The following is a 25,856-nucleotide window of genomic DNA, read 5'->3' as shown; positions in this document are numbered from 1 at the left end:
TATCAGAGTTACCTTGACATGGTGGGATGGCTTTTGTGCTATTTTGTGATCAAAAAACAGTATTACTAAAAGCTCTGTTATTTAAATGCACTTTTGCAGTATTACTAAGAACCCTGAGTTATTTAAGTGCACTTTTGCTTTTTACTTATTTAGTTGCAGCAGGGTTTTTGCTCATTGTGTTTCTTGCAGGTTTTGTATGCTTTATGGCCAATGTGAACATGCTTTTATGTGCTGCATGTATTCCAACTTAATCCAAGCGCAAGTTTTGTGTTATTACAATGATGTCACAGTACAGAAAAAAATAAACAGTAATGTCATTGTACAGGAATAATAAAGACTGAGATCACAGTACAGGGATAGTACACACAGTGATGTCACAGTACAGGGATGATACACACAGTGATGTCACAGTTCAGGGATAATAAACAGTGATGTCACAGTACAGGGATAATAAAGACTGAGATCACAGTACAGAGATAATAAACACAGTGATGTCACAGCACAGGGATAATAAACACAGTGATGTCACAGTACAGGGATAATACACACAGTGATGTCACAGTACAGGGATAATAAAGACTGAGATCACAGTACAGGGATAATACACACAGTGATGTCACAGTACAGGGATGATACACAGTGATGTCACAGTACAGGGATAATACACACAGTGATGTCACAGTACAGGGATAATACACACAGTGATGTCACAGTACAGGGATAATATACACAGTGATGTCACAGTGCAAGGATAATATACACAGTGATGTCACAGTACAGGGATAATAAACACAGTGATGTCACAGTACAGGGATAGTACACACAGTGATGTCACAGTACAGGGATAATAAACAGTGATGTCACAGTACAGGGATAATAAACACAGTGATGTCACAGTACAGGGATAATACACACAGTGATGTCACAGTACAGGGATAATAAACACAGTGATGTCACAGTACAGGGATAATACACACAGTGATGTCACAGTACAGGGATAATATACACAGTGATGTCACAGTACAGGGATAATAAACACAGTGATGTCACAGTACAGGGATAGTACACACAGTGATGTCACAGTACAGGGATAATAAACACAGTGATGTCACAGTACAGGGATAGTACACACAGTGATGTCACAGTACAGGGATAATATACACAGTGATGTCACAGTGCAGGGATAATATACACAGTGATGTCACAGTACAGGGATAATAAACACAGTGATGTCACAGTACAGGGATAGTACACACAGTGATGTCACAGTACAGGGATAATAAACAGTGATGTCACAGTACAGGGATGATACACACAGTGATGTCACAATACAGGAATAATAAACACAGTGATGTCACAGTACAGGGATAATAAACACAGTGATGTCACAGTACAGGGATAATAAACACAGTGATGTCACAGTACAGGGATAATAAACAGTGATGTCACAGTACAGGGATAATACACACAGTGATGTCACAGTACAGGGATAATAAACACAGTGATGTTACAGTACAGGGATAATAAACAGTGATGTCACAGTACAGGGATAATACACACAGTGATGTCACAGTACAGGGATAATACACACAGTGATGTCACAGTACAGGGATAATAAACACAGTGATGTTACAGTACAGGGATAATAAACAGTGATGTCACAGTACAGGGATAATAAACACAGTGATGTCACAGTACAGAGATAATACACACAGTGATGTCACAGTACAGGTATAATAAACTGTGATGTCACAGTACAGGGATAATAAACAGTGATGTCACAGTACAGGGATAATACACAGTGATGTCACAGTACAGGGATAATACACACAGTGATGTCACAGTACAAGGATAATAAACACTGATGTCACAGAACAGGGATAATAGTGATAATAAACACAGTGATGTCACAGTACAGGGATAATAAAGTGATGTCACAGTACAGGGATAATACACACAGTGATGTCACAGTACAGAGATAATAAACACAGTGATGTCACAGTACAGGGATAATAAAGTGATGTCACAGTACAGGGATAATACACACAGTGATGTCACAGTACAGGTATAATAAACAGTGATGTCACAGTACAGGGATAATAAACACAGTGATGTCACAGTACAGGGATAATATACACAGTGATGTCACAGTACAGGGATAATAAAGTGATGTCACAGTACAGGGATAATACACACAGTGATGTCACAGTACAGGGATAATACACAGTGATGTCACAGTACAGGGATAATGCACACAGTGATGTCACAGTACAGGGATAGTACACACAGTGATGTCACAGTACAGGGATAATAAACAGTGATGTCACAGTACAGGGATAATAAACACAGTGATGTCACAGTACAGGGATAATACACACAGTGATGTCACAGTACAGGGATAATGAACACAGTGATGTCACAGTACAGGGATAATACACACAGTGATGTCACAGTACAGGGATAATATACACAGTGATGTCACAGTGCAGGGATAATATACACAGTGATGTCACAGTACAGGGATAATAAACACAGTGATGTCACAGTACAGGGATAGTACACACAGTGATGTCACAGTACAGGGATAATAAACAGTGATGTCACAGTACAGGGATGATACACACAGTGATGTCACAATACAGGAATAATAAACACAGTGATGTCACAGTACAGGGATAATAAACACAGTGATGTCACAGTACAGGGATAATAAACAGTGATGTCACAGTACAGGGATAATACACACAGTGATGTCACAGTACAGGGATAATAAACACAGTGATGTTACAGTACAGGGATAATAAACAGTGATGTCACAGTACAGGGATAATACACACAGTGATGTCACAGTACAGGGATAATACACACAGTGATGTCACAGTACAGGGATAATAAACACAGTGATGTTACAGTACAGGGATAATAAACAGTGATGTCACAGTACAGGGATAATAAACACAGTGATGTCACAGTACAGAGATAATACACACAGTGATGTCACAGTACAGGTATAATAAACTGTGATGTCACAGTACAGGGATAATAAACAGTGATGTCACAGTACAGGGATAATACACAGTGATGTCACAGTACAGGGATAATACACACAGTGATGTCACAGTACAAGGATAATAAACACTGATGTCACAGAACAGGGATAATAGTGATAATAAACACAGTGATGTCACAGTACAGGGATAATAAAGTGATGTCACAGTACAGGGATAATACACACAGTGATGTCACAGTACAGGGATAATAAACACAGTGATGTCACAGTACAGGGATAATAAAGTGATGTCACAGTACAGGGATAATACACACAGTGATGTCACAGTACAGGTATAATAAACAGTGATGTCACAGTACAGGGATAATAAACACAGTGATGTCACAGTACAGGGATAATATACACAGTGATGTCACAGTACAGGGATAATAAAGTGATGTCACAGTACAGGGATAATACACACAGTGATGTCACAGTACAGGGATAATACACAGTGATGTCACAGTACAGGGATAATGCACACAGTGATGTCACAGTACAAGGATAATAAACACTGATGTCACAGTACAGGGATAATAGTGATAATAAACACAGTGATGTCACAGTACAGGGATAATAAAGTGATGTCACAGTACAGGGATAATAAACACAGTGAAGTCACAGTGCAGGGATAATACACACAGTGATGTCACAGTACAGGGATAATACACACAGTGATGTCACAGTACAGGGATAATAAACACAGTGATGTCACAGTACAGGGATAATACACAGTGATGTCACAGTACAGGGATAATACACACAGTGATGTCACAGTACAAGGATAATAAACACTGATGTCACAGTACAGGGATAATAGTGATAATAAACACAGTGATGTCACAGTACAGGGATAATAGACACAGTGATGTCACAGTACAGAGATAATAAACACAGTGATGTCACAGTACAGGGATAATAGACACAGTGATGTCACAGTACAGAGATAGTACACACAGTGATGTCACAGTACAGGGATAATATACACAGTGATGTCACAGTACAGGGATAATAGACACAGTGATGTCACAGTACAGGGATAATAAACAGTGATGTCACAGTACAGGGGTAATAAACACAGTGATGTCACAGTGCAGGGATAATATACACAGTGATGTCACAGTACAGGGATAATAAACAGTGATGTCACAGTACAGGGGTAATAAACACAGTGATGTCACAGTACAGGGATAATAAACACAGTGATGTCACAGTACAGGGATAATAAACAGTGATGTCACAGTACAGGGGTAATAAACACAGTGATGTCACAGTACAGAGATAATAAACACAGTGATGTCACAGTGCAGGGATAATAAACACAGTGATGTCACAGTGCAGGGATAATATACACAGTGATGTCACAGTACAGGGATAATAAACACAGTGATGTCACAGTACAGGGATAATACACACAGTGATGTCACAGTACAGGGATAATAAACAGTGATGTCACAGTACAGAGATAATAAACACAGTGATGTCACAGTACAGGGATAATAAACACAGTGATGTCACAGTACAGGGATAATACACAGTGATGTCACAGTACAGGGATAATAAACACAGTGATGTCACAGTGCAGGGATAATAAACAGTGATGTCACAGTACAGGGGTAATAAACACAGTGATGTCACAGTACAGGGATAATACACAGTGATGCCACAGTACAGGGATAATAGACACAGTGATGTCACAGTACAGGGATAATAAACAGTGATGTCACAGTACAGGGGTAATAAACACAGTGATGTCACAGTACAGGGATAATAAACACAGTGATGTCACAGTACAGGGATAATAAACAGTGATGTCACAGTACAGGGGTAATAAACACAGTGATGTCACAGTACAGAGATAATAAACACAGTGATGTCACAGTACAGGGATAATAAACACAGTGATGTCACAGTGCAGGGATAATATACACAGTGATGTCACAGTACAGGGATAATAAACACAGTGATGTCACAGTACAGGGATAATACACACAGTGATGTCACAGTACAGGGATAATAAACACAGTGATGTCACAGTACAGAGATAATAAACACAGTGATGTCACAGTACAGGGATAATAAACACAGTGATGTCACAGTACAGGGATAATACACAGTGATGTCACAGTACAGGGATAATAAACACAGTGATGTCACAGTGCAGGGATAATAAACACAGTGATGTCACAGTACAGAGATAATAAACACAGTGATGTCACAGTACAGAGATAATAAACACAGTGATGTCACAGTACAGAGATAATACACAGTGATGTCACAGTATAGGGATAATATACACAGTGATGTCACAGTACAGGGATAATACACACAGTGATGTCACAGTACAGGGATAATAAACACAGTGATGTCACAGTACAGGGATAATAAACACAGTGATGTCACAGTACAGGGATAATAAACACAGTGATGTCACAGTACAGGGATAATAAACACAGTGATGTCACAGTACAGGGATAATAAACACAGTGATGTCACAGTACAGAGATAATAAACACAGTGATGTCACAGTACAGGGATAATAAACACAGTGATGTCACAGTACAGGGATAATACACACAATGATGTCACAGTACAGGGATAATACACACAGTGATGTCACAGTACAGGGATAATAGACACAGTGATGTCACAGTACAGGGATAATAAACACAGTGATGTCACAGTACAGGGATAATACACACAGTGATGTCACAGTACAGGGATAATAAACACAGTGATGTCACAGTACAGGGATAATAAACACAGTGATGTCACAGTACAGAGATAATAAACACAGTGATGTCACAGTACAGGGATAATAAACACAGTGATGTCACAGTACAGGGATAATAAACACAGTGATGTCACAGTGCAGGGATAATAAACACAGTGATGTCACAGTACAGAGATAATAAACACAGTGATGTCACAGTACAGGGATAATAAACACAGTGATGTCACAGTACAGGGATAATAAACACAGTGATGTCACAGTACAGGGATAATACACACAGTGATGTCACAGTACAGGGATAATATACACAGTGATGTCACAGTACAGGGATAATACACACAGTGATGTCACAGTACAGGGATAATATACACAGTGATGTCACAGTACAGGGATAATACACACAGTGATGTCACAGTACAGGGATAATATACACAGTGATGTCACAGTACAGTGATAATAAACACAGTGATGTCACAGTACAGGGATAATACACAGTGATGTCACAGTACAGGGATAATATACACAGTGATGTCACAGTACAGGGATAATATACACAGTGATGTCAGAGTACTGTGATAATACACAGTGATGTCACAGTACAGGGGTAATAAACAGTGATGTCACAGTACAGGGATAATACACATAGTGATGTCAGAGTACTGTGATAATACACAGTGATGTCACAGTACAGGGGTAATAAACAGTAATGTACAGTAAAGGTAAACAGTGATGTCACAGTAACAGAGATAATAAAGTGTCACAGGAGAGAAAATATATAGTGATATCAAGGTACTGAAATAATAATGTCACAGTACAGAGATAAATAATACACAATGATGTCACAATACAGGAATAATAAACCATGACATCACAGTACAGAGATAGTAAAGGATGATGTCACAGGAAAGAAAATAGTGATGTCACAGACGGTACAGAGATAATAAACAGTGATATCACACAAGAGAAAATATATAGTGATGTTACAGTAAAAGGGAAAAAAACAGTAATGACTCGGTAAATGGATAATAAACAGTTATCTTACTGTACAGATAAAACTAACACGATGTTACAGTACAGGTATGATGAACAGTGATGTCACAGTACAGAGGAAATAAACACTGATGTCACAGGTACAATAGACAGGGTATGTGCAGACGCTGCGGGTTGATTGCTGTGCACCTGTGCAGCAGCCCGATGTTACAACATAGTGGATGGGATTTCAAGAAATCCCATGCCCACTATGTGTTTATAGACGTCCACGGATCACCCACTAAGACGGACACGCGGCACATCTCTCCAGACCGCAGCATGTCAACTTCTCTTGCAAAGACGCGAGCCTCCGCAAGAGAAATTTCACCAATAGAATGTATTGGACGCGGTGAATCCGCACGGTTCAGTGAACGCATGGAGATTCACCTGCGTTCAATAGACATAGTAACATAGTAACATAGTAAGGCCGAAAAAAGACATTTGTCCATCCAGTTCAGCCTATATTCCATCATAATAAATCCCCAGATCTACGTCCTTCTACACAACCTAATAATTGTATGATACAATATTGTTCTGCTCCAGGAAGACATCCAGGCCTTTCTTGAACCCCTCGACTGAGTTCGCCATCACCACCTCCTCAGACAAGCAATTCCAGATTCTCACTGCCCTAACAGTAAAGAATCCTCTTCTATGTTGGTGGAAAAACCTTCTCTCCTCCAGACGCAAAGAATGCCCCCTTGTGCCCGTCACCTTCCTTGGTATAAACAAATCCTCAGCGAGATATTTGTATTGTCCCCTTATATACTTATAGATGGTTATTAGATCGCCCCTCAGTCGTCTTTTTTCTAGACTAAATAATCCTAATTTCGCTAATCTATCTGGGTATTGTAGTTCTCCCATCCCCTTTATTAATTTTGTTGCCCTCCTTTGTACTCTCTCTAGTTCCATTATATCCTTCCTGAGCACCGGTGCCCAAAACTGGACACAGTACTCCATGTGTGGTCTAACTAGGGATTTGTACAGAGGCAGTATAATGCTCTCATCATGTGTATCCAGACCTCTTTTAATGCACCCCATGATCCTGTTTGCCTTGGCAGCTGCTGCCTGGCACTGGCTGCTCCAGGTAAGTTTATCATTAACTAGGATCCCCAAGTCCTTCTCCCTGTCAGATTTACCCAGTGGTTTCCCGTTCAGTGTGTAATGGTGATATTGATTCCTTCTTCCCATGTGTATAACCTTACATTTATCATTGTTAAACCTCAGTGAACATGTGCTGGGTCCAAAGCGCTGCCAGTTCCTGATTGTCTGCACAGGGCCTTATATATAATATAGGGGTTACAGGAAATTGTATTTTTATATGAAGCAGAGCGGCCATCACCCCGCACCCTCCGCTCCTCCCATAGTTGTTCCCTGGTGGGATACTTGTTTCCTCAGACATCAGTGACCCCTAATTGAATGGACGGGGTGGACTGTGTTGGAGCATCACTGATGGGGAGAATGACCACTTGCCGGCCATATTCCCAGCATGACCTTTGGCTGCACTGATGGTAGAGGGGTCTCCATGGTGTACATCCCCTATAAAGCCCCTATAAAGCCTACTCTGCTTGCCTCTGGTTTCTGAAGGCTGATGGCTGCAGTTATAGGGATGTAACCGGTGATTCTGGTGATGGAAATAAGACAAAGGACATTTTCAACGCCGTTGAGATATTTTCCTAGGAGCATGACCCCTGATAGGAAACACGGGGCGGATGTACTGGTGACCCTCCATGTGGGTATATGATCGCCCGTGGTGTTTCTTGCCTCCTCATCACATATAAACCTGCCATCACTTCTTTATCTGTATTTTGCTGTCCGTATATAAGCCATTTATTACTTGTTAATCTGTCCCCTATGTTTTCCTCTATTGCATGCTGTATTTTTCACCTCTCTGTTTATGTCACCTTGTCTCCCCACAGGGATGTATTGCTTGTGTTTTCAGGTCTTTATGTGCCTGCCTCCATTGTGTTTTCTCCAGAAGCTGCGCCTCCCTCCTCCTCCTCCCCTGTCTGCTCCCTTCCCAGCTCTCTCCTCCTCCCTCCTCTCCTCCCTCATTATCTGCACAGCTCCCCAGCATCCCAGTGACGCAGGAATGATCGAAAAAAGCATCACAGGAGCAGCAGCATCAGGAGAATAATCCCCCCAAATCCAGAGGATCCAGGAGTCAGCATCAGAAGGACAGCACACCTGATCCTGCAGGGACCATCAGCACCAGCATCAGGTGCATCAGGACCAAGGACAGCAGCTCCTGCAAGAGCAAGGCCTGGTGAGACTGACCATACACCTGCCAGAGAAAGGCCTGGGGAGACTGAACATATACCTGCCAGAGAAAGGCCTGGGGAGACGGACCATACACCTGCCAGACTGACCATACACCTGCCAGACTGACCATACACCTGCCAGAGCATGGCCTGGTGAGACTGAACATACACCTGCCAGAGCAAGGCCTGGTGATACTGACCATACACCTGCCAGAGCAAGGCCTGGTGAGACTGAAAATACACCTGCAAGAGCAAGGCCTGGTGAGACTGATCATACACCTGCCAGAGCAAGGCCTGGTGAGACTGACCATACACCTGCCAGAGAAAGGCCTGGGGAGACTGACCATACACCTGCCAGAGCAAGGCCTGGTGATACTGACCATACACCTGCCAGAGCAAAGCCTGGTGAGACTGAACATACACCTGCAAGAGCAAGGCCTGGTGAGACTGACCATACACCTGCCAGAGAAAGGCCTGGGGAGACTGAACATATACCTGCCAGAGCAAGGCCTGGTGATACTGACCATACACCTGCCAGACTGACCATACACCTGCCAGACTGACCATACACCTGCCAGAGAAAGGCCTGGGGAGACTGAACATATACCTGCCAGAGAAAGGCCTGGGGAGACAGACCATACACCTGCCAGACTGACCATACACCTGCCAGACTGACCATACACCTGCCAGAGCATGGCCTGGTGAGACTGAACATACACCTGCCAGAGCAAGGCCTGGTGATACTGACCATACACCTGCCAGAGCAAGGCCTGGTGAGACTGAAAATACACCTGCAAGAGCAAGGCCTGGTGAGACTGATCATACACCTGCCAGAGCAAGGCGTGGTGAGACTGACCATACACCTGCCAGAGCAAGGCCTGGTGATACTGACCATACACCTGCCAGAGCAAAGCCTGGTGAGACTGAACATACACCTGCAAGAGCAAGGCCTGGTGAGACTGATCATACACCTGCCAGAGCAAGGCCTGGGGAGACTGACCATATACCTGCCAGTGAAAAGGCCTGGGGAGACGGACCATACACCTGCCAGACTGACCATACACCTGCCAGACTGACCATACACCTGCCAGAGCAAGGCCTGGGGAGACTGACCATACACCTGCCAGAGAAAGGCCTGGGGAGACGGACCATACACCTGCCAGACTGACCATACACCTGCCAGAGCATGGCCTGGTGAGACTGAACATACACCTGCCAGAGCAAGGCCTGGTGATACTGACCATACACCTGCCAGAGCAAGGCCTGGTGAGACTGAACATACACCTGCCAGAGCAAGGCCTGGGGAGACTGACCATACACCTGCCAGAGCAAGGCCTGGTGAGACTGACCATACACCTGCCAGAGCAAGGCCTGGTGAGACTGACCATACACCTGTCAGAGCAAGGCCTGGTGAGACTGAACATACACCTGCCAGAGCAAGGCCTGGGGAGACTGACCATACACCTGCCAGAGCAAGGCCTGGTGAGACTGACCATACACCTGCCAGAGCAAGGCCTGGTGAGACTGACCATACACCTGTCAGAGCAAGGCCTGGTGAGACTGACCATACACCTGCCAGAGCAAGGCCTGGTGTGACTGATCATACACCTGCCAGAGCAAGGCCTGGTGAGACTGACCATACACCTGCCAGAGCATGGCCTGGTGAGACTGACCATACACCTGCCAGAGCAAGGCCTGGTGAGACTGAACATACACCTGCCAGAGCAAGGCCTGGGGAGACTGACCATACACCTGCCAGAGCAAGGCCTGGTGAGACTGACCATACACCTGCCAGAGCAAGGCCTGGTGAGACTGACCATACACCTGTCAGAGCAAGGCCTGGTGAGACTGACCATACACCTGCCAGAGCAAGGCCTGGTGTGACTGATCATACACCTGCCAGAGCAAGGCCTGGTGAGACTGACCATACACCTGCCAGAGCATGGCCTGGTGTGACTGATCATACACCTGCCAGAGCAAGGCCTGGTGAGTCTGACCATACACCTGCCAGAGCAAGGCCTGGTGAGACTGACCATACACCTGCTAGAGAAAGGCCTGGTGAGACTGACCATACACCTACCAGAGCATGGCCTGGTGAGACTGAACATACACCTGCCAGAGCAAGGCCTGGTGATACTGACCATACACCTGTCAGAGCATGGCCTGGTGAGACTGACCATACACCTGCCAGAGCAAGGCCTGGTGAGACTGACCATACACCTGCCAGAGCAAGGCCTGGTGAGACTGAACATACACCTGTCAGAGCAAGGCCTGGTGAGACTGAACATACACCTGTCAGAGCAAGGCCTGGTGAGACTGACCATACACCTGCCAGAGCATGGCCTGGTGAGACTGAACATACACCTGTCAGAGCAAGGCCTGGTGAGACTGACCATACACCTGTCAGAGCAAGGCCTGGTGAGACTGACCATACACCTGCCAGAGCATGGCCTGGTGAGACTGACCATACACCTGCCAGAGCAAAGCCTGGTGAGACTGACCATACACCTGTCAGAGCAAGGCCTGGTGAGACTGACCATACACCTGCCAGAGCATGGCCTGGTGAGACTGAACATACACCTGTCAGAGCAAGGCCTGGTGAGACTGACCATACACCTACCAGAGAAAGGCCTGGTGAGACTGACCATACACCTGCCAGAGCAAGGCCTGGTGAGACTGACCATACACCTGCCAGAGCAAGGCCTGGTGAGACTGACCATACACCTGTCAGAGCAAGGCCTGGTGAGACTGAACATACACCTGCCAGAGCAAGGCCTGGTGAGACTGACCATACACCTGCCAGAGCATGGCCTGGTGAGACTGACCATACACCTGCCAGAGCAAGGCCTGGTGAGACTGACCATACACCTGCCAGAGCAAGGCCTGGTGAGACTGACCATACACCTGTCAGAGCAAGGCCTGGTGAGACTGAACATACACCTGCCAGAGCATGGCCTGGTGAGACTGACCACACACCTGCCAGAGCATGGCCTGGTGAGACTGAACATACACCTGTCAGAGCAAGGCCTGGTGAGACTGACCATACACCTGCCAGAGCAAGGCCTGGTGAGACTGACCATACACCTGTCAGAGCAAGGCCTGGTGAGACTAACCATACACCTGCCAGAGCAAGGCCTGGTGAGACTGACCATACACCTGCCAGAGCAAGGCCTGGTGAGACTGAACATACACCTGCCAGAGCAAGGCCTGGTGAGACTGAACATACACCTGTCAGAGCAAGGCCTGGTGAGACTAACCATACACCTGCCAGAGCAAGGCCTGGTGAGACTGACCATACACCTGCCAGAGCAAGGCCTGGTGAGACTGAACATACACCTGCCAGAGCAAGGCCTGGTGAGACTGAACATACACCTGTCAGAGCAAGGCCTGGTGAGACTGACCATACACCTGCCAGGGCAAGGCCTGGTGAGACTGACCATACACCTGCCAGAGCAAGGCCTGGTGAGACTGACCATACACCTGCCAGAGCATGGCCTGGTGAGACTAACCATACACCTGCCAGAGCAAGGCCTGGTGAGACTGACCATACACCTGCCAGAGCATGGCCTGGTGAGACTAACCATACACCTGCCAGAGCAAGGCCTGGTGAGACTGACCATACACCTGCCAGAGCAAGGCCTGGTGAGACTGACCATACACCTGCCAGAGCAAGGCCTGGTGAGACTGACCATACACCTGCCAGAGCAAGGCCTGGTGAGACTGACCATACTCCTGCCAGAGCAAGGCCTGGTGAGACTGACCATACACCTGCCAGAGAAAGGCCTGGGGAGACTGACCATACACCTGTCAGATCAAGGCCTGGTGAGACTGACCATACACCTGCCAGAGCAAGGCCTGGTGAGACTGACCATACACCTGCCAGAGCAAGGCCTGGTGAGACTGACCATACACCTGCCAGAGCAAGGCCTGGTGTGACTGACCAAACACCTGCCAGAGCAAGGCCTGGTGAGACTGACCATACACCTGTCAGAGCAAGGCCTGGTGTGACTGACCAAACACCTGCCAGAGCAAGGCCTGGTGAGACTGACCATACACCTACCAGAGCATGGCCTGGTGAGTCTGACCAAACACCTGCCAGAGCAAGGCCTGGTGAGACTGAACATACACCTGCCAGAGCATGGCCTGGTGAGACTGACCATACACCTGTCAGAGCAAGGCCTGGTGAGACTGAGCATACACCTGCCAGAGCATGGCCTGGTGAGACTGACCCTACACCTGCCAGAGCATGGCCTGGTGAGTCTGACCATACACCTGTCAGAGCAAGGCCTGGTGAGACTGAGCATACACCTGCCAGAGCATGGCCTGGTGAGACTGACCCTACACCTGCCAGAGCATGGCCTGGTGAGTCTGATCATACACCTACCAGAGCATGGCCTGGAGAGACTGACCAAACACCTACCAGAGCATGGCCTGGTGAGTCTGACCATACACCTGCCAGAGCATGGCCTGGAGGGACTGACCATACACCTGCCAGAGCATGGCCTGGTGAGATTGACCATGCACCTGCCAGAGCAAGGCCTGGCGAGACTGACCAAACACCTGCCAGAGCAAGGCCTGGTGAGACTGACCATACACCTGTCAGAGCAAGGCCTGGTGAGACTGAGCATACACCTGCCAGAGCATGGCCTGGTGAGACTGACCATACACCTGCCAGAGCATGGCCTGGTGAGACTGACCATACACCTGCCAGAGCAAGGCCTGGTGAGACTGACCATACATCTGCCAGAGCATGGCCTGGTGAGTCTGACCATACACCTACAAGAGCATGGCCTGGAGAGACTGACCATACACCTGCCAGAGCATGGACTGGTGAGATTGACCATGCACCTGCCAGAGCAAGGCCTGGCGAGACTGACCAAACACCTGCCAGAGCAAGGCCTGGTGAGACTGACCATACACCTACCAGAGCAAGGCCTGGTGAGACTGAACATACACCTGCCAGAGCAAGGCCTGGTGAGACTGACCATACACCTGCCAGAGCAAGGCCTGGTGAGTCTGACCATACACCTGCCAGAGCAAGGCCTGGTGAGACTGACCATACACCTGCCAGAGCAAGGCCTGGTGAGTCTGACCATACACCTGCCAGAGCAAGGCCTGGTGAGTCTGACCATACACCTGTCAGAGCAAGGCCTGGTGAGACTGACCATACACCTGCCAGAGCAAGGCCTGGTGAGACTGAACATACACCTGCCAGAGCAAGGCCTGGTGAGTCTGACCATACACCTACCAGAGCATGGCCTGGAGAGACTGATCATACACCTGCCAGAGCAAGGCCTGGTGAGACTGACCATACACCTACCAGAGAAAGGCCTGGGGAGACTGACCATACACCTGCCAGAGCAAGGCCTTGTGAATCTGACCATACACCTGTCAGAGCATGGCCTTGTGAGACTGACCATACACCTGCCAGAGGCAAGACCTGGAGAGACTGACCACACACCTGCCAGAGCAAGGCCTTGTGAGTCTGACCATACACCTGCCAGAGGCAAGACCTGGAGAGACTGACCACACACCTGCCAGAGCAAGGCCTGGTGAGACTGACCATACACCTGCCAGAGCAAGGCCTTGTGAGTCTGACCATACACCTGCCAGAGGCAAGACCTGGAGAGACTGACCTATATACGGCATGTATATGGCTATATGGCAGTAACACGTGGTGGTAGATGATGACAGGTGTATTGATTGATGATACAGCGCACGGTCAATAGCAGTAGTGACTATGATTTAGTGACTAGCACTTTCCAAATTGCTTAACATCCAAACCCTCCCCCTCCAGCCATGTAGAGGAAGCCATAACTCCTCTCCTCCTCTTATTTCCCTCCATCTCTTATTTCCTTTGCTCGCTTTTACTGTTTGTCTCCCCTATGTTTTTCCTGTCCTCTCCCGCACGGCCGATGCACAAGCATCCCCATCTCATCCTATATAATTACCCTTCCCCTTGTTTTTTTCAATATCCCTGTTGGTCTCACCTCTTTCCCAATCCTTTTTCTGCTTCTTCTCCATTTCCATCATTCTGATTACAAGCTTTCCCATATTCTCGCTTTCCCGTATTCTCACTTTCCCGTATTCTCGCTTTCCCGTATTCTCACTTTCCCATATTCTCTCTTCCCCATATTCTCTCTTCCCCATATTCTCTCTTCCCCATATTCTCGCTTTCCCATATTCTCGCTTCCCATATTCTCGCTTCCCCATATTCTCTTTTCCCCATATTCTCGCTTCCCCATATTCTCGCTTCCCCATATTCTCTCTTCCCCATATTCTCGCTTTCCCATATTCTCGCTTCCCATATTCTCGCTTCCCCATATTCTCTTTTCCCCATATTCTCTCTTCCCCATATTCTCGCTTTCCCATATTCTCACTTCCCATATTCTCGCTTCCCCATATTCTCTTTTCCCCATATTCTCGCTTCCCCATATTCTCGCTTCCCCATATTCTCTCTTCCCCATATTCTCTCTTCCCCATATTCTCGCTTTCCCATATTCTCGCTTCCCATATTCTCGCTTCCCCATATTCTCTTTTCCCCATATTCTCGCTTCCCCATATTCTCGCTTCCCCATATTCTCGCTTCCCCATATTCTCGCTTCCCCATATTCTCTCTTCCCCATATTCTCGCTTCCCCATATTCTCTCTTCCCCATATTCTCGCTTTTCCATATTCTCACTTCCCCATATTCTCACTTCCCCATATTCTCACTTTCCCATATTCTCGCTTTCGCATAGTCTCGTTTTCTCATATTCTTGCTTTCCCATATTCTCTCTTCCCCATATTCTCTCTTCCCCATATTCTCTCTTTCCCATATTCTCTTCCCCATATTCTCTTTCCCATATTCTCTCTTTCCCATATTCTCGCTTCCCCATATTCTCTCTTTCCCATATTCTCTCTTCCCCATATTCTCTTCCTCATATTCTCTTCCCCATATTCTCTTCCCCATATTCTCGCTTCCCCATATTCTCGCTTCCCCATATTTTCGCTTCCCCATATTCTCTCTTCCCCATATTCTCGCTTCCCCATATTCTCTCTTTCCCATATTCTCGCTTCCCCATATTCTCGCTTCCCCATATTCTCTCTTCCCCATATTCTCGCTTCCCCATATTCTCGCTTCCCCATATTCTCGCTTCCCCATATTCTCTCTTCCCCATATTCTCTCTTCCCCATATTCTCTCTTCCCCATATTCTCGCTTCCCCATATTCTCTCTTCCCCATATTCTCTCCCCCATATTCCCTTCCCCATATTCTCTCTTCCCCATATTCTCTCTTCCCCATATTCTCTCTTCCCCATATTCTCTTCCCCATATTCTCGCTTCCCCATATTCTCTCTTCCCCATATTCTCTCTTCCCCATATTCTCTCTTCCCCATATTCTCTCTTCCCCATATTCTCTCTTCCCCATATTCTCGCTTCCCCATATTCTCGCTTCCCCATATTCTCGCTTTCCCATATTCTCTCTTCCCCATATTCTCTCTTCCCCATATTCTCTCCCCATATTCTCTCTTCCCCATATTCTCTCTTCCCCATATTCTCTTCCCCATATTCTCTCTTCCCCATATTCTCTCTTCCCCATATTCTCTTTCCCATATTCTCTCTTCCCCATATTCTCTTCCCCATATTCTCTCTTTCCCATATTCTCTCTTCCCCATATTCTCTCTTCCCCATATTCTCTCTTCCCCATATTCTCTCTTCCCCATATTCTCTCTTCCCCATATTCTCTTCCCCATATTCTCTCTTCCCCATATTCTCTCTTCCCCATATTCTCTCTTCCCCATATTCTCTCTTCCCCATATTCTCTCTTCCCCATATTCTCTCTTCCCCATATTCTCTCTTTCCCATATTCTCTCTTCCCCATATTCTCTCTTCCCCATATTCTCTCTTCCCCATATTCTCGCTTCCCCATATTCTCTTCCCCATATTCTCTCTTCCCCATATTCTCGCTTCCCCATATTCTCGCTTTCCCATATTCTCTCTTCCCCATATTCTCTCTTCCCCATATTCTCTCTTCCCCATATTCTCGCTTTCCCATATTCTCTCTTCCCCATATTCTCTCTTCCCCATATTCTCGTTTCCCCATATTCTCGCTTTCCCATATTCTCTCTTCCCCATATTCTCGCTTCCCCATATTCTCGCTTCCCCATATTCTCGCTTTCCCATATTCTCTCTTCCCCATATTCTCTCTTCCCCATATTCTCTCTTCCCCATATTCTCGCTTCCCCATATTCTCGCTTTCCCATATTCTCTCTTCCCCATATTCTCGCTTCCCCATATTCTCTTCCCCATATTCTCGCTTCCCCATATTCTCTCTTTCCCATATTCTCTCTTTCCCATATTCTCTCTTCCCCATATTCTCTCTTCCCCATATTCTCTCTTCCCCATATTCTCGCTTTCCCATATTCTCTCTTCCCCATATTCTCTCTTCCCCATATTCTCGCTTCCCCATATTCTCTCTTCCCCATATTCTCTCTTCCCCATATTCTCTCTTCCCCATATTCTCTTCCCCATATTCTCGCTTCCCCATATTCTCTCTTTCCCATATTCTCTTCCCCATATTCTCTCTTCCCCATATTCTCTCTTCCCCATATTCTCTCTTCCCCATATTCTCTCTTCCCCATATTCTCTCTTTCCCATATTCTCTTCCCCATATTCTCTCTTCCCCATATTCTCTCTTCCCCATATTCTCTCTTCCCCATATTCTCTCTTCCCCATATTCTCTTCCCCATATTCTCTCTTCCCCATATTCTATCTTCCCCATATTCTCTCTTCCCCATATTCTCTTCCCCATATTCTCTCTTCCCCATATTCTCTCTTCCCCATATTCTCTTCCCCATATTCTCTCTTCCCCATATTCTCTCTTCCCCATATTCTCTTCCCCATATTCTCTCTTCCCCATATTCTCTCTTTCCCATATTCTCTCTTTCCCATATTCTCTCTTCCCCATATTCTCTCTTTCCCATATTCTCTCTTCCCCATATTCTCTCTTTCCCATATTCTCTCTTCCCCATATTCTCTCTTCCCCATATTCTCTCTTCCCCATATTCTCTCTTCCCCATATTCTCTCTTCCCCATATTCTCTTCCCCATATTCTCTCTTTCCCATATTCTCTCTTCCCCATATTCTCTCTTCCCCATATTCTCTCTTCCCCATATTCTCTCTTTCCCATATTCTCTCTTCCCCATATTCTCTCTTCCCCATATTCTCTCTTCCCCATATTCTCTCTTCCCCATATTCTCTCTTCCCCATATTCTCTTCCCCATATTCTCTCTTTCCCATATTCTCTCTTCCCCATATTCTCTCTTCCCCATATTCTCTCTTCCCCATATTCTCTCTTTCCCATATTCTCTCTTCCCCATATTCTCTCTTTCCCATATTCTCTCTTCCCCATATTCTCTCTTCCCCATATTCTCTCTTCCCCATATTCTCTCTTCCCCATATTCTCTTTTCCCCATATTCTCTCTTCCCCATATTCTCGCTTCCCCATATTCTTGCTTCCCGGCCGTTTCTGTTGGCGTGCTCCTCTGCTCTGATTTTTGGTCCCTTACATATCCTGTAGCCGTGTGACACTTTGCTCTCTGTGAGTGCTGAGCCGGCTCTGTCCCTGCTCTCCCCTAGGAGCCCTGGCTCGGTGCCTGTGGACATTTTCAGACACGGCCTTCCTTCCCATGAAATAATCTAGCATTCTGAGAACGGTCCATGATGTTCCCTGGCTGCGAGCCTGGCTCTATCCCACCTCTCTGTTGCTACAGACGGGACCATTGTGTGCGACACAATCAGCGTCTTGTGGTCACATTATAGCTGCAGAATTGTAAACCCCAGACGTTTATTAAAGGGACCATCGGAATTGTATGATTATATTGTTATTACAGTGCTGGTCTGTCATATACAATTGTGCTCAAAAGTTTACATACCCCGGCAGAATTTTTGCATTCTTGGCCTTTTTTCAGAGACTATGAATGATAACACCAAAACTTTTTCTCCACTCATGGTTAGTGGTTGGGTGAAGCCATTTATTGTCTAACTTGTTGTGCTTTCTCTTTTTAAATCATAATGACAACCCAAAACATCCAAATGTCCCTGATCAAAAGTTCACATACCCCATTTTAGAATACTGTGTATTGCCCCCTCTAACATCAATGACAGTTTGAAGTCTTTTGTGGTAGTTGTGGATGAGGTTCTTTATTTTCTCAGATGGTAAAGCTGCCCACTCTTCTTGGCAAAAAGCCTCCAGTTCCTGTAAATTTCTGGGCTGTCTAGCATGAACTGCGCGCTTGAGCTCTCCCCAGAGTGGCTCAATGATATTGAGGTCAGGAGACTGAGATGGCCACTCCAGAACCTTCACTTTGTTCTGCTGTAGCCAAAGACTGGTCGACTTGACCTTGTTTTTTGGATCGTTATTATGTTGGAACTTCCAAGTACATCCCATGCCTAGGTTCCGGGCTGATGAGTGCAAATTTGCCTCCAGTATTTTCGTGATGCATTCATCTTTCCTTCAACTTTGACCAAGTTTCCTGTGACTTTGTAGCTCATACATGCCCCCAAAACATCAGCGATCCACCTCCGTGCTTTACAGTAGGAATGGTGTTCCTTTCATCGTAGACCTTGTTGACCACTCTCCAAATGTAACGTTTATGGTTGTGGCCAAAATGTTCAATTTTGGTCTCATCACTCCAAATGACCTTGTTCCAGAAGTTTTGAGGCTTGTCTCTGTGCTGTTTTGCATATTGCAGGTGAGATACTTTGTGGAACTTGCACAGTAATGACTTTCTTCTGGCGACTCAACCATGCAGCCCATTTTTCTTCAAGTGTCTCCTTATTGTGCATCTTGAAACAGCCACACCGCTAGTTTTCAGAGAGTCCAGTATTTCAGCTTATGTTATTTGTGGGTTTTTCTTTACATCGTGAACAATTTTCCTGGCAGTTGTGGACGACATTTTGGTTGGTCTACCGGACCGTGGTTTTGTTTTTACAGAGCCCATGATGTTCCATTTGTTAATCACAGTTTGAACGCTGCTGACTGCCATTATCAATTGCTTGGATATCTTTTTGTATCCCTTTCCTGTTTTATACAGTTCAACTACCTTTTCCCGTAGATCCATTGACAATTCTTTTGCTTTCCCCATGACTCACAATCCAGAAACGTCAGTGGCTGGATGAAAGATGCAAGAGTCTGTCTGGATCCCAGAAACTCACTCAGCTTTTATTCATACACACTGATTACAAGCAAACAGGTCACAGGTGAGGATGTTACCTTTAGTAGCCATTCAAACCCATTTGTGTCAACTTCTGTGCATGTGATCAGGCCAAAATCACCAGGGTATGTGAACTTTTGACAATAAATGGCTTCACCCAACCAATAACCATGAGTGGAGAAAAAGTTTTGGTGTTATTCATATTTTCTGAAAAAGACCAAGAAAGCAAAAATTCTGCTGGGGTATGTAAACTTTTGAGAACAACTGTGTGGTGTGATATAGTCCTGATAATCATCTGACCTGGAGTTGTATAGAAGGTCCATAGTGTGATCATGAATGACCTGAGCTGGGGTTAGTGGACTGCTCTGGATGCAGTTTTGCACTTGACTGGTATGATAATGGTCTGTACTGGGATTCTGCATCTTTAAGGGATAAAAACAATTTTGGTGATTTTTCCTTACTTAAGTGCATGCATTTTGGGCTTAAAACCATTTTTGCAATTGGGTTTCATTTAAAATTCTGCACCGTTTTGGCTTTTACTGGCTCTTTTTTCCCTACATATTGCTGGCTGTAGAATGAGTTAACTGAGGATCTATCAGAGAGCATGTACTGCTCCATGTCAGCTGATCTATGACCGTATCAAAGTTCGGCTAACCTCTGATGTGGTCTGTGGTCATAAATTAGCATAAAGGGGCTTAAAAAAAAAGACAGACTGGCTTTTTGTTTGCCTGCGCAGTACTGGATGTAGAATAAGGTCCGTTAGTGAGTTCATTCTGATGGGAAGTTTGTAATACTGTTATCTGTCTTTTTCTGAGCTCCTCGTAGCTAAGTTATGACAGCATTAATGTTCGGTTCAACTTTTGATGTGGTCTGGGGACATAATAAATCAGCACAGAGGAGTTCAGAAAAAATACAAATACTTATGAAAACTCTCCTGTGAGAACAAGCTCACTGACGGATTCTCAGTTTACTCATTCTGCAGCCAGCAATAAAAAGAAGTGCAGAACAGAGGCTATAAAAGGCAAATAATGCCACATTTTTAATGAAAAAGTATGCAGATGCATACCGACTAGACGTAGGCCAAATGGACACTCTTTTTTTCTTTGTTTGGTAAATGGGGGCTTACGGGAATGTTGAAGAATAACTAAACTTTTTCTTTTTATTTAATCATTGATTATCCTTTACAAAGTTACAAATCTTTGTAACATACATTCTTACTTTAGGAAGTAAAATAAGGTGACAAAAGGAAGTAAAATAAGATAATGGAGTATTTTACAAAAAAAAAAACAACAGAACTTTGCTAAGGCTAATAATTAAATAAAAATATTTGACAGGATCTTTTCTCAGGACGTAACAGAACAATGATATCAAAGACTCCAACCTATGGTTCTGCAGCTGTTGTTAAGCTACATCTCTTTACACCTGTTGTACACTAAACCATATTAAAAAGAAAGCATGTACAGTCTCAGGGAGGGAAGAGAAAATAGACTATAGACAGGGTGGAAAGCACACAGAGAGGAAATTAGTAAAGTTATGGATCTCTGATGATATTTTAGACGTGAACGCAGTAACACCTCAAACACACAAACCTCACATCCAACCTACATTACTGAGAGGGGCACTCCCGCATGAGAACAATCTAAAATCTGGTATCCTATTGGAAACTGCAATGAAGGAATGAAGATTGCTGACTGAAACTTAAAATTACCCGCACTTTTTGTCACTACGGCCCCTATAAAATACAGTAAATTTTGTTATCTAATAAATATTGATTTATTAAGACCAATTAGGATGAGAAGTTAGCTACTTCCTCCCGCACTGATGTAACCACTAAACTACTGCTCCCAGTTTGCCTTGTTTTCATGGCTGCATCTAGAATTCCCCAGGTAGAAAATATTTGGCCACAAATGGGCCGATACTGTCACTGACGGACAGGGAGAACTCACAGAGGAAAGGAGAACCCACAGAGGAAAGGAGAACCCACAGAGGACAGGAGAACTCACAGAGGAAAGGAGAACTCACAGAGGAAAGGAGAACTTACAGAGGAAAGGAGAACTCACAGAGGAAAGGAGAACCCACAGAGGAAAGGAGAACTCACAGAGGAAAGGAGAACTCACAGAGGAAAGGAGAACCCACAGAGGAAAGGAGAACTCACAGAGGAAATGAGAACTCACAGAGGAAAGGAGAACTCACAGAGGAAATGAGAACTCACAGAGGAAAGGAGAACTCACAGAGGAAAGGAGAACTTACAGAGGAAAGGAGAACTCACAGAGGAAAGGAGAACTCACAGAGGAAAGGAGAACCCACAGAGGAAAGGAGAACCCACAGAGGAAAGGAGAACTCACAGAGGAAAGGGGAACTCACAGAGGAAAGGAGAACCCTGTGTGTGACCGGAAGAAAGTAGAAAAGAAGCAATGCATTAAGTTCTTCATATCATTTATTTGTAGTCACAAACATTTGTACACAGTTTTACCACAATGATGATATAAAGCATCTGCACACAAGACCTTCATAACAGTGACAGCCACCGGACCCCCTATAATAGTGACAGCCACAGGACCCCCTATAACAGTGACAGCCACAGGACCCCCTATAACAGTGACAGCCACAGGACCCCTATAACAGTGACAGGACTCCCTATAACAGTGACAGCGAGAGGACCCCCTATAACAGTGACAGCCACAGGACCCCTATAACAGTGACAGCCACAGAACCCCCTATAACAGTGACATCCACAGGACCCCCTATAACAGTGACAGCCACAGGACCCCTATAACAGTGACAGCCACAGGACCCCCTATAACAGGACCCCCTATAACAGTGACAGCCACAGGACCCCTATAACAGTGACAGTCACAGGACCTCCATAACAGTGACAGCCACAGAACCCCCTATAACAGTGACATCCACAGGACCCCCTATAACAGTGACAGTCACAGGACCCCTATAACAGTGACAGCAACAGGACCCCTATAACAGTGACAGCGACAGGATCCCCTATAACAGTGACAGCGACAGGACCCCCTATAACAGTGACAGCCACAGGATCCCCTATAACAGTGACAGCCACAGGACCCCTATAAAAGTGACAGCCACAGGACCTCCATAACAGTGACAGGCACAGGACCCCCTATAACAGTGACAGCCACAGGACCCCTATAATAGTGACAGCGACAGGACCCCTATAACAGTGACAGCGACAGGATCCCTATAACAGTGACATCCACAGCACCCCCTATAACAGTGACAGCCACAGGACCCCCTATAACAGTGACAGCCACAGGACCCCTATAGCAGTGACAGCCACAGGACCCCTATAACAGTGACATCCACAGGACCCCCTATAACAGTGACAGCCACAGGACCCCCTATAACAGTGACAGCCACAGGACCCCTATAGCAGTGACAGCCACAGGACCCCTATAACAGTGACATCCACAGGACCCCCTATAACAGTGACAGCCACAGGACCCCTATAACAGTGACATCCACAGGACCCCCTATAACAGTGACAGGACCCCCTATAGCAGTGACAGCCACAGGACCCCTATAACAGTGACATCCACAGGACCCCTATAACAGTGACATCCACAGGACCCCTATAACAGTGACAGCCACAGGACCCCCTATAACAGTGACAGCCACAGGACCCCTATAGCAGTGACAGCCACAGGACCCCCTATAACAGTGACAGCCACAGGACCCCTATAGCAGTGACATCCACAGGACCCCTATAGCAGTGACAGCCACAGGACCTCCATAACAGTGACAGCCACAGGATCCCCTATAACAGTGACAGCCACAGGACCCCTATAGCAGTGACAGCCACAGGACCTCCATAACAGTGACAGCCACAGGATCCCCTATAACAGTGACAGCCACAGGACCCCTATAGCAGTGACAGCCACAGGACCTCCATAACAGTGACAGCCACAGGACCTCCATAACAGTGAGCGCCTTCCAGAAGTCATTATGTGGTCAATGATCGTCCTCGGGACTCTATTTATGATCTTCCTTGTGTTTTATTCATTTCAATCCCACCGGTTCCCACAGAATTATGACCAGAGAGGACCCTCTAGATTGTGCGTCGGAGGAGAACCAGCGTCCTATCGATTTCCAGAGTCCTATTCTGGAGAAACGGAAAAGACCAGTGGTTCACTCCTCAGCCCCGGCTCCTCTTCCTAAGGATTATGGTAAGCACTGATACCCTTCCATACCCAAAACTGGTTTGACTGGTTTTAGTATATTTTCAGTGGGGTTGACTGAATTTTTCTTTCTTGTCCTCATGTTCTACTTCAGCTTTCACCTTCTTTGATCCCAATGACCCTGCGTGCCAGGAAATATTGTTTGACCCCCAAACTAGTATTCCGGAACTCTTTGCCATCATCCGGCAGTGGGTGCCCCAGGTCCAGCACAAGATAGACGTTATTGGCAGTGAGGTAAGTTCTTGGTGAATGAACGAGTGATTATAGAGAACGTGGTTTCAAGTTGGCATCACCCTATGGTGCCATGAAAGCAGAGGTCCTCTTCACCCATCCGGCATCCTAGCTTGCCAGGAATATTGTGACGTGTGCCGTGGGTTTCCACCAGTGTCATATAGTTCTGCTATAAAATATACTTCACAAGGTGATGGCACGGGGTCTGTTTTATGCGCATTACATTTACTATGCTCCAAGGTATCTAAAATGAAATGTTAAGGAACTTCATCATAATTCAGCCTTAAAAAATCTTCTACCATTGCTTCACCTTTGAAACTCAAGGTGTTTCCATTGTTTAGAGTAGCCAGACCTACTCTATAAAGGGTCAACTCTTCAGCTCAGGTTCACTAGGTGCAGCTGGGCTTCCACACAGACAACACACTTAAGGATCAGGTCAATATTGCTTTGAGGGAAGTCCTAGAATCAGCATTTATTGATGCTAAGCAGTTCAAACCTTGGGCCTGTTAACATAGTGATACACGTGCGATAGTAGGTTCTAGTGTATATACAAAACTCATAGCTTCTCGGAAGGACAAAAGTCATTGTCTCTTGGAGTACTGTCACACATGCCATAGTAAATTCTGGTAAATAAACAAAAATCATTAGCACTAATTCATTAAGACTGGCGTTGTTCACGCCAGTCGTGATGAGATGACATGTCAGAGTCAGACACTCCTGATTCATAAAGAGGCAAATGACAGAGAAAGTAAAAACAGAAAACAGATTCAGAAGGATCTAGATAAGCTTGAACAATGGGTAGAATTCTACATCTGGCCAATAAAAACAAAAATTACATTTATAGAATGGGAGGAATAGAACTAAGCAACAGCATGTGTGAAAAAGACTTGGGTATACTAATAGATCACAGGCTACACATGAGTCAACTGTGTGATGCAGCAGCAGCAAAAAAAAAAAGGTAAACACAGTCCTAGGATGCATTAAGAGAAGCACAGAGTCTAGATCTCGTCAAGTAATTATCACCCCTCTCCTTGGTCAGGCCTCATCTGGAATACTGTGTCCAGTTCTGGGCACCACATTTAAAAAAAAAGACATCAACAAATTGGAGCAAGTTCTGAGAAGAGCTACCAGGATGGTGAGCGGACTGCAAAGT

The 25,856-nt window shown here is 45.6% G+C and overlaps 1 protein-coding gene across 3 annotated transcripts in view; it reads left to right on the top strand.

Moving 5' to 3' along the window:
* Positions 1 to 8,871: 8,871 nt before the first annotated feature.
* Positions 8,872 to 25,856, top strand: part of CLIP3 (CAP-Gly domain containing linker protein 3) — a 43,144-nt gene continuing 26,159 nt past the window's right edge. For 2 of the 3 annotated variants that reach the window (XM_069746570.1, XM_069746573.1), the window contains exons 1-3: positions 8,872 to 9,075; positions 24,321 to 24,460; positions 24,567 to 24,706. In XM_069746570.1, the coding sequence (XP_069602671.1) occupies positions 24,325 to 24,460; positions 24,567 to 24,706 (276 nt within the window). In that variant the 5' untranslated portion in view covers positions 8,872 to 9,075; positions 24,321 to 24,324. Of the gene's footprint in view, positions 9,076 to 9,999; positions 10,024 to 24,320; positions 24,461 to 24,566; positions 24,707 to 25,856 lie in introns of those variants that run through there. The other variant, XM_069746571.1, reaches the window with a different exon arrangement.

Source organism: Ranitomeya imitator, chromosome 2 (assembly GCF_032444005.1).
Source record: "Ranitomeya imitator isolate aRanImi1 chromosome 2, aRanImi1.pri, whole genome shotgun sequence".
Lineage (NCBI taxonomy): Eukaryota > Metazoa > Chordata > Amphibia > Anura > Dendrobatidae > Ranitomeya > Ranitomeya imitator.
The sequence above is the reverse complement of the archived record's forward strand: the minus strand, read 5'-3'. Positions and strand labels throughout refer to the sequence as shown.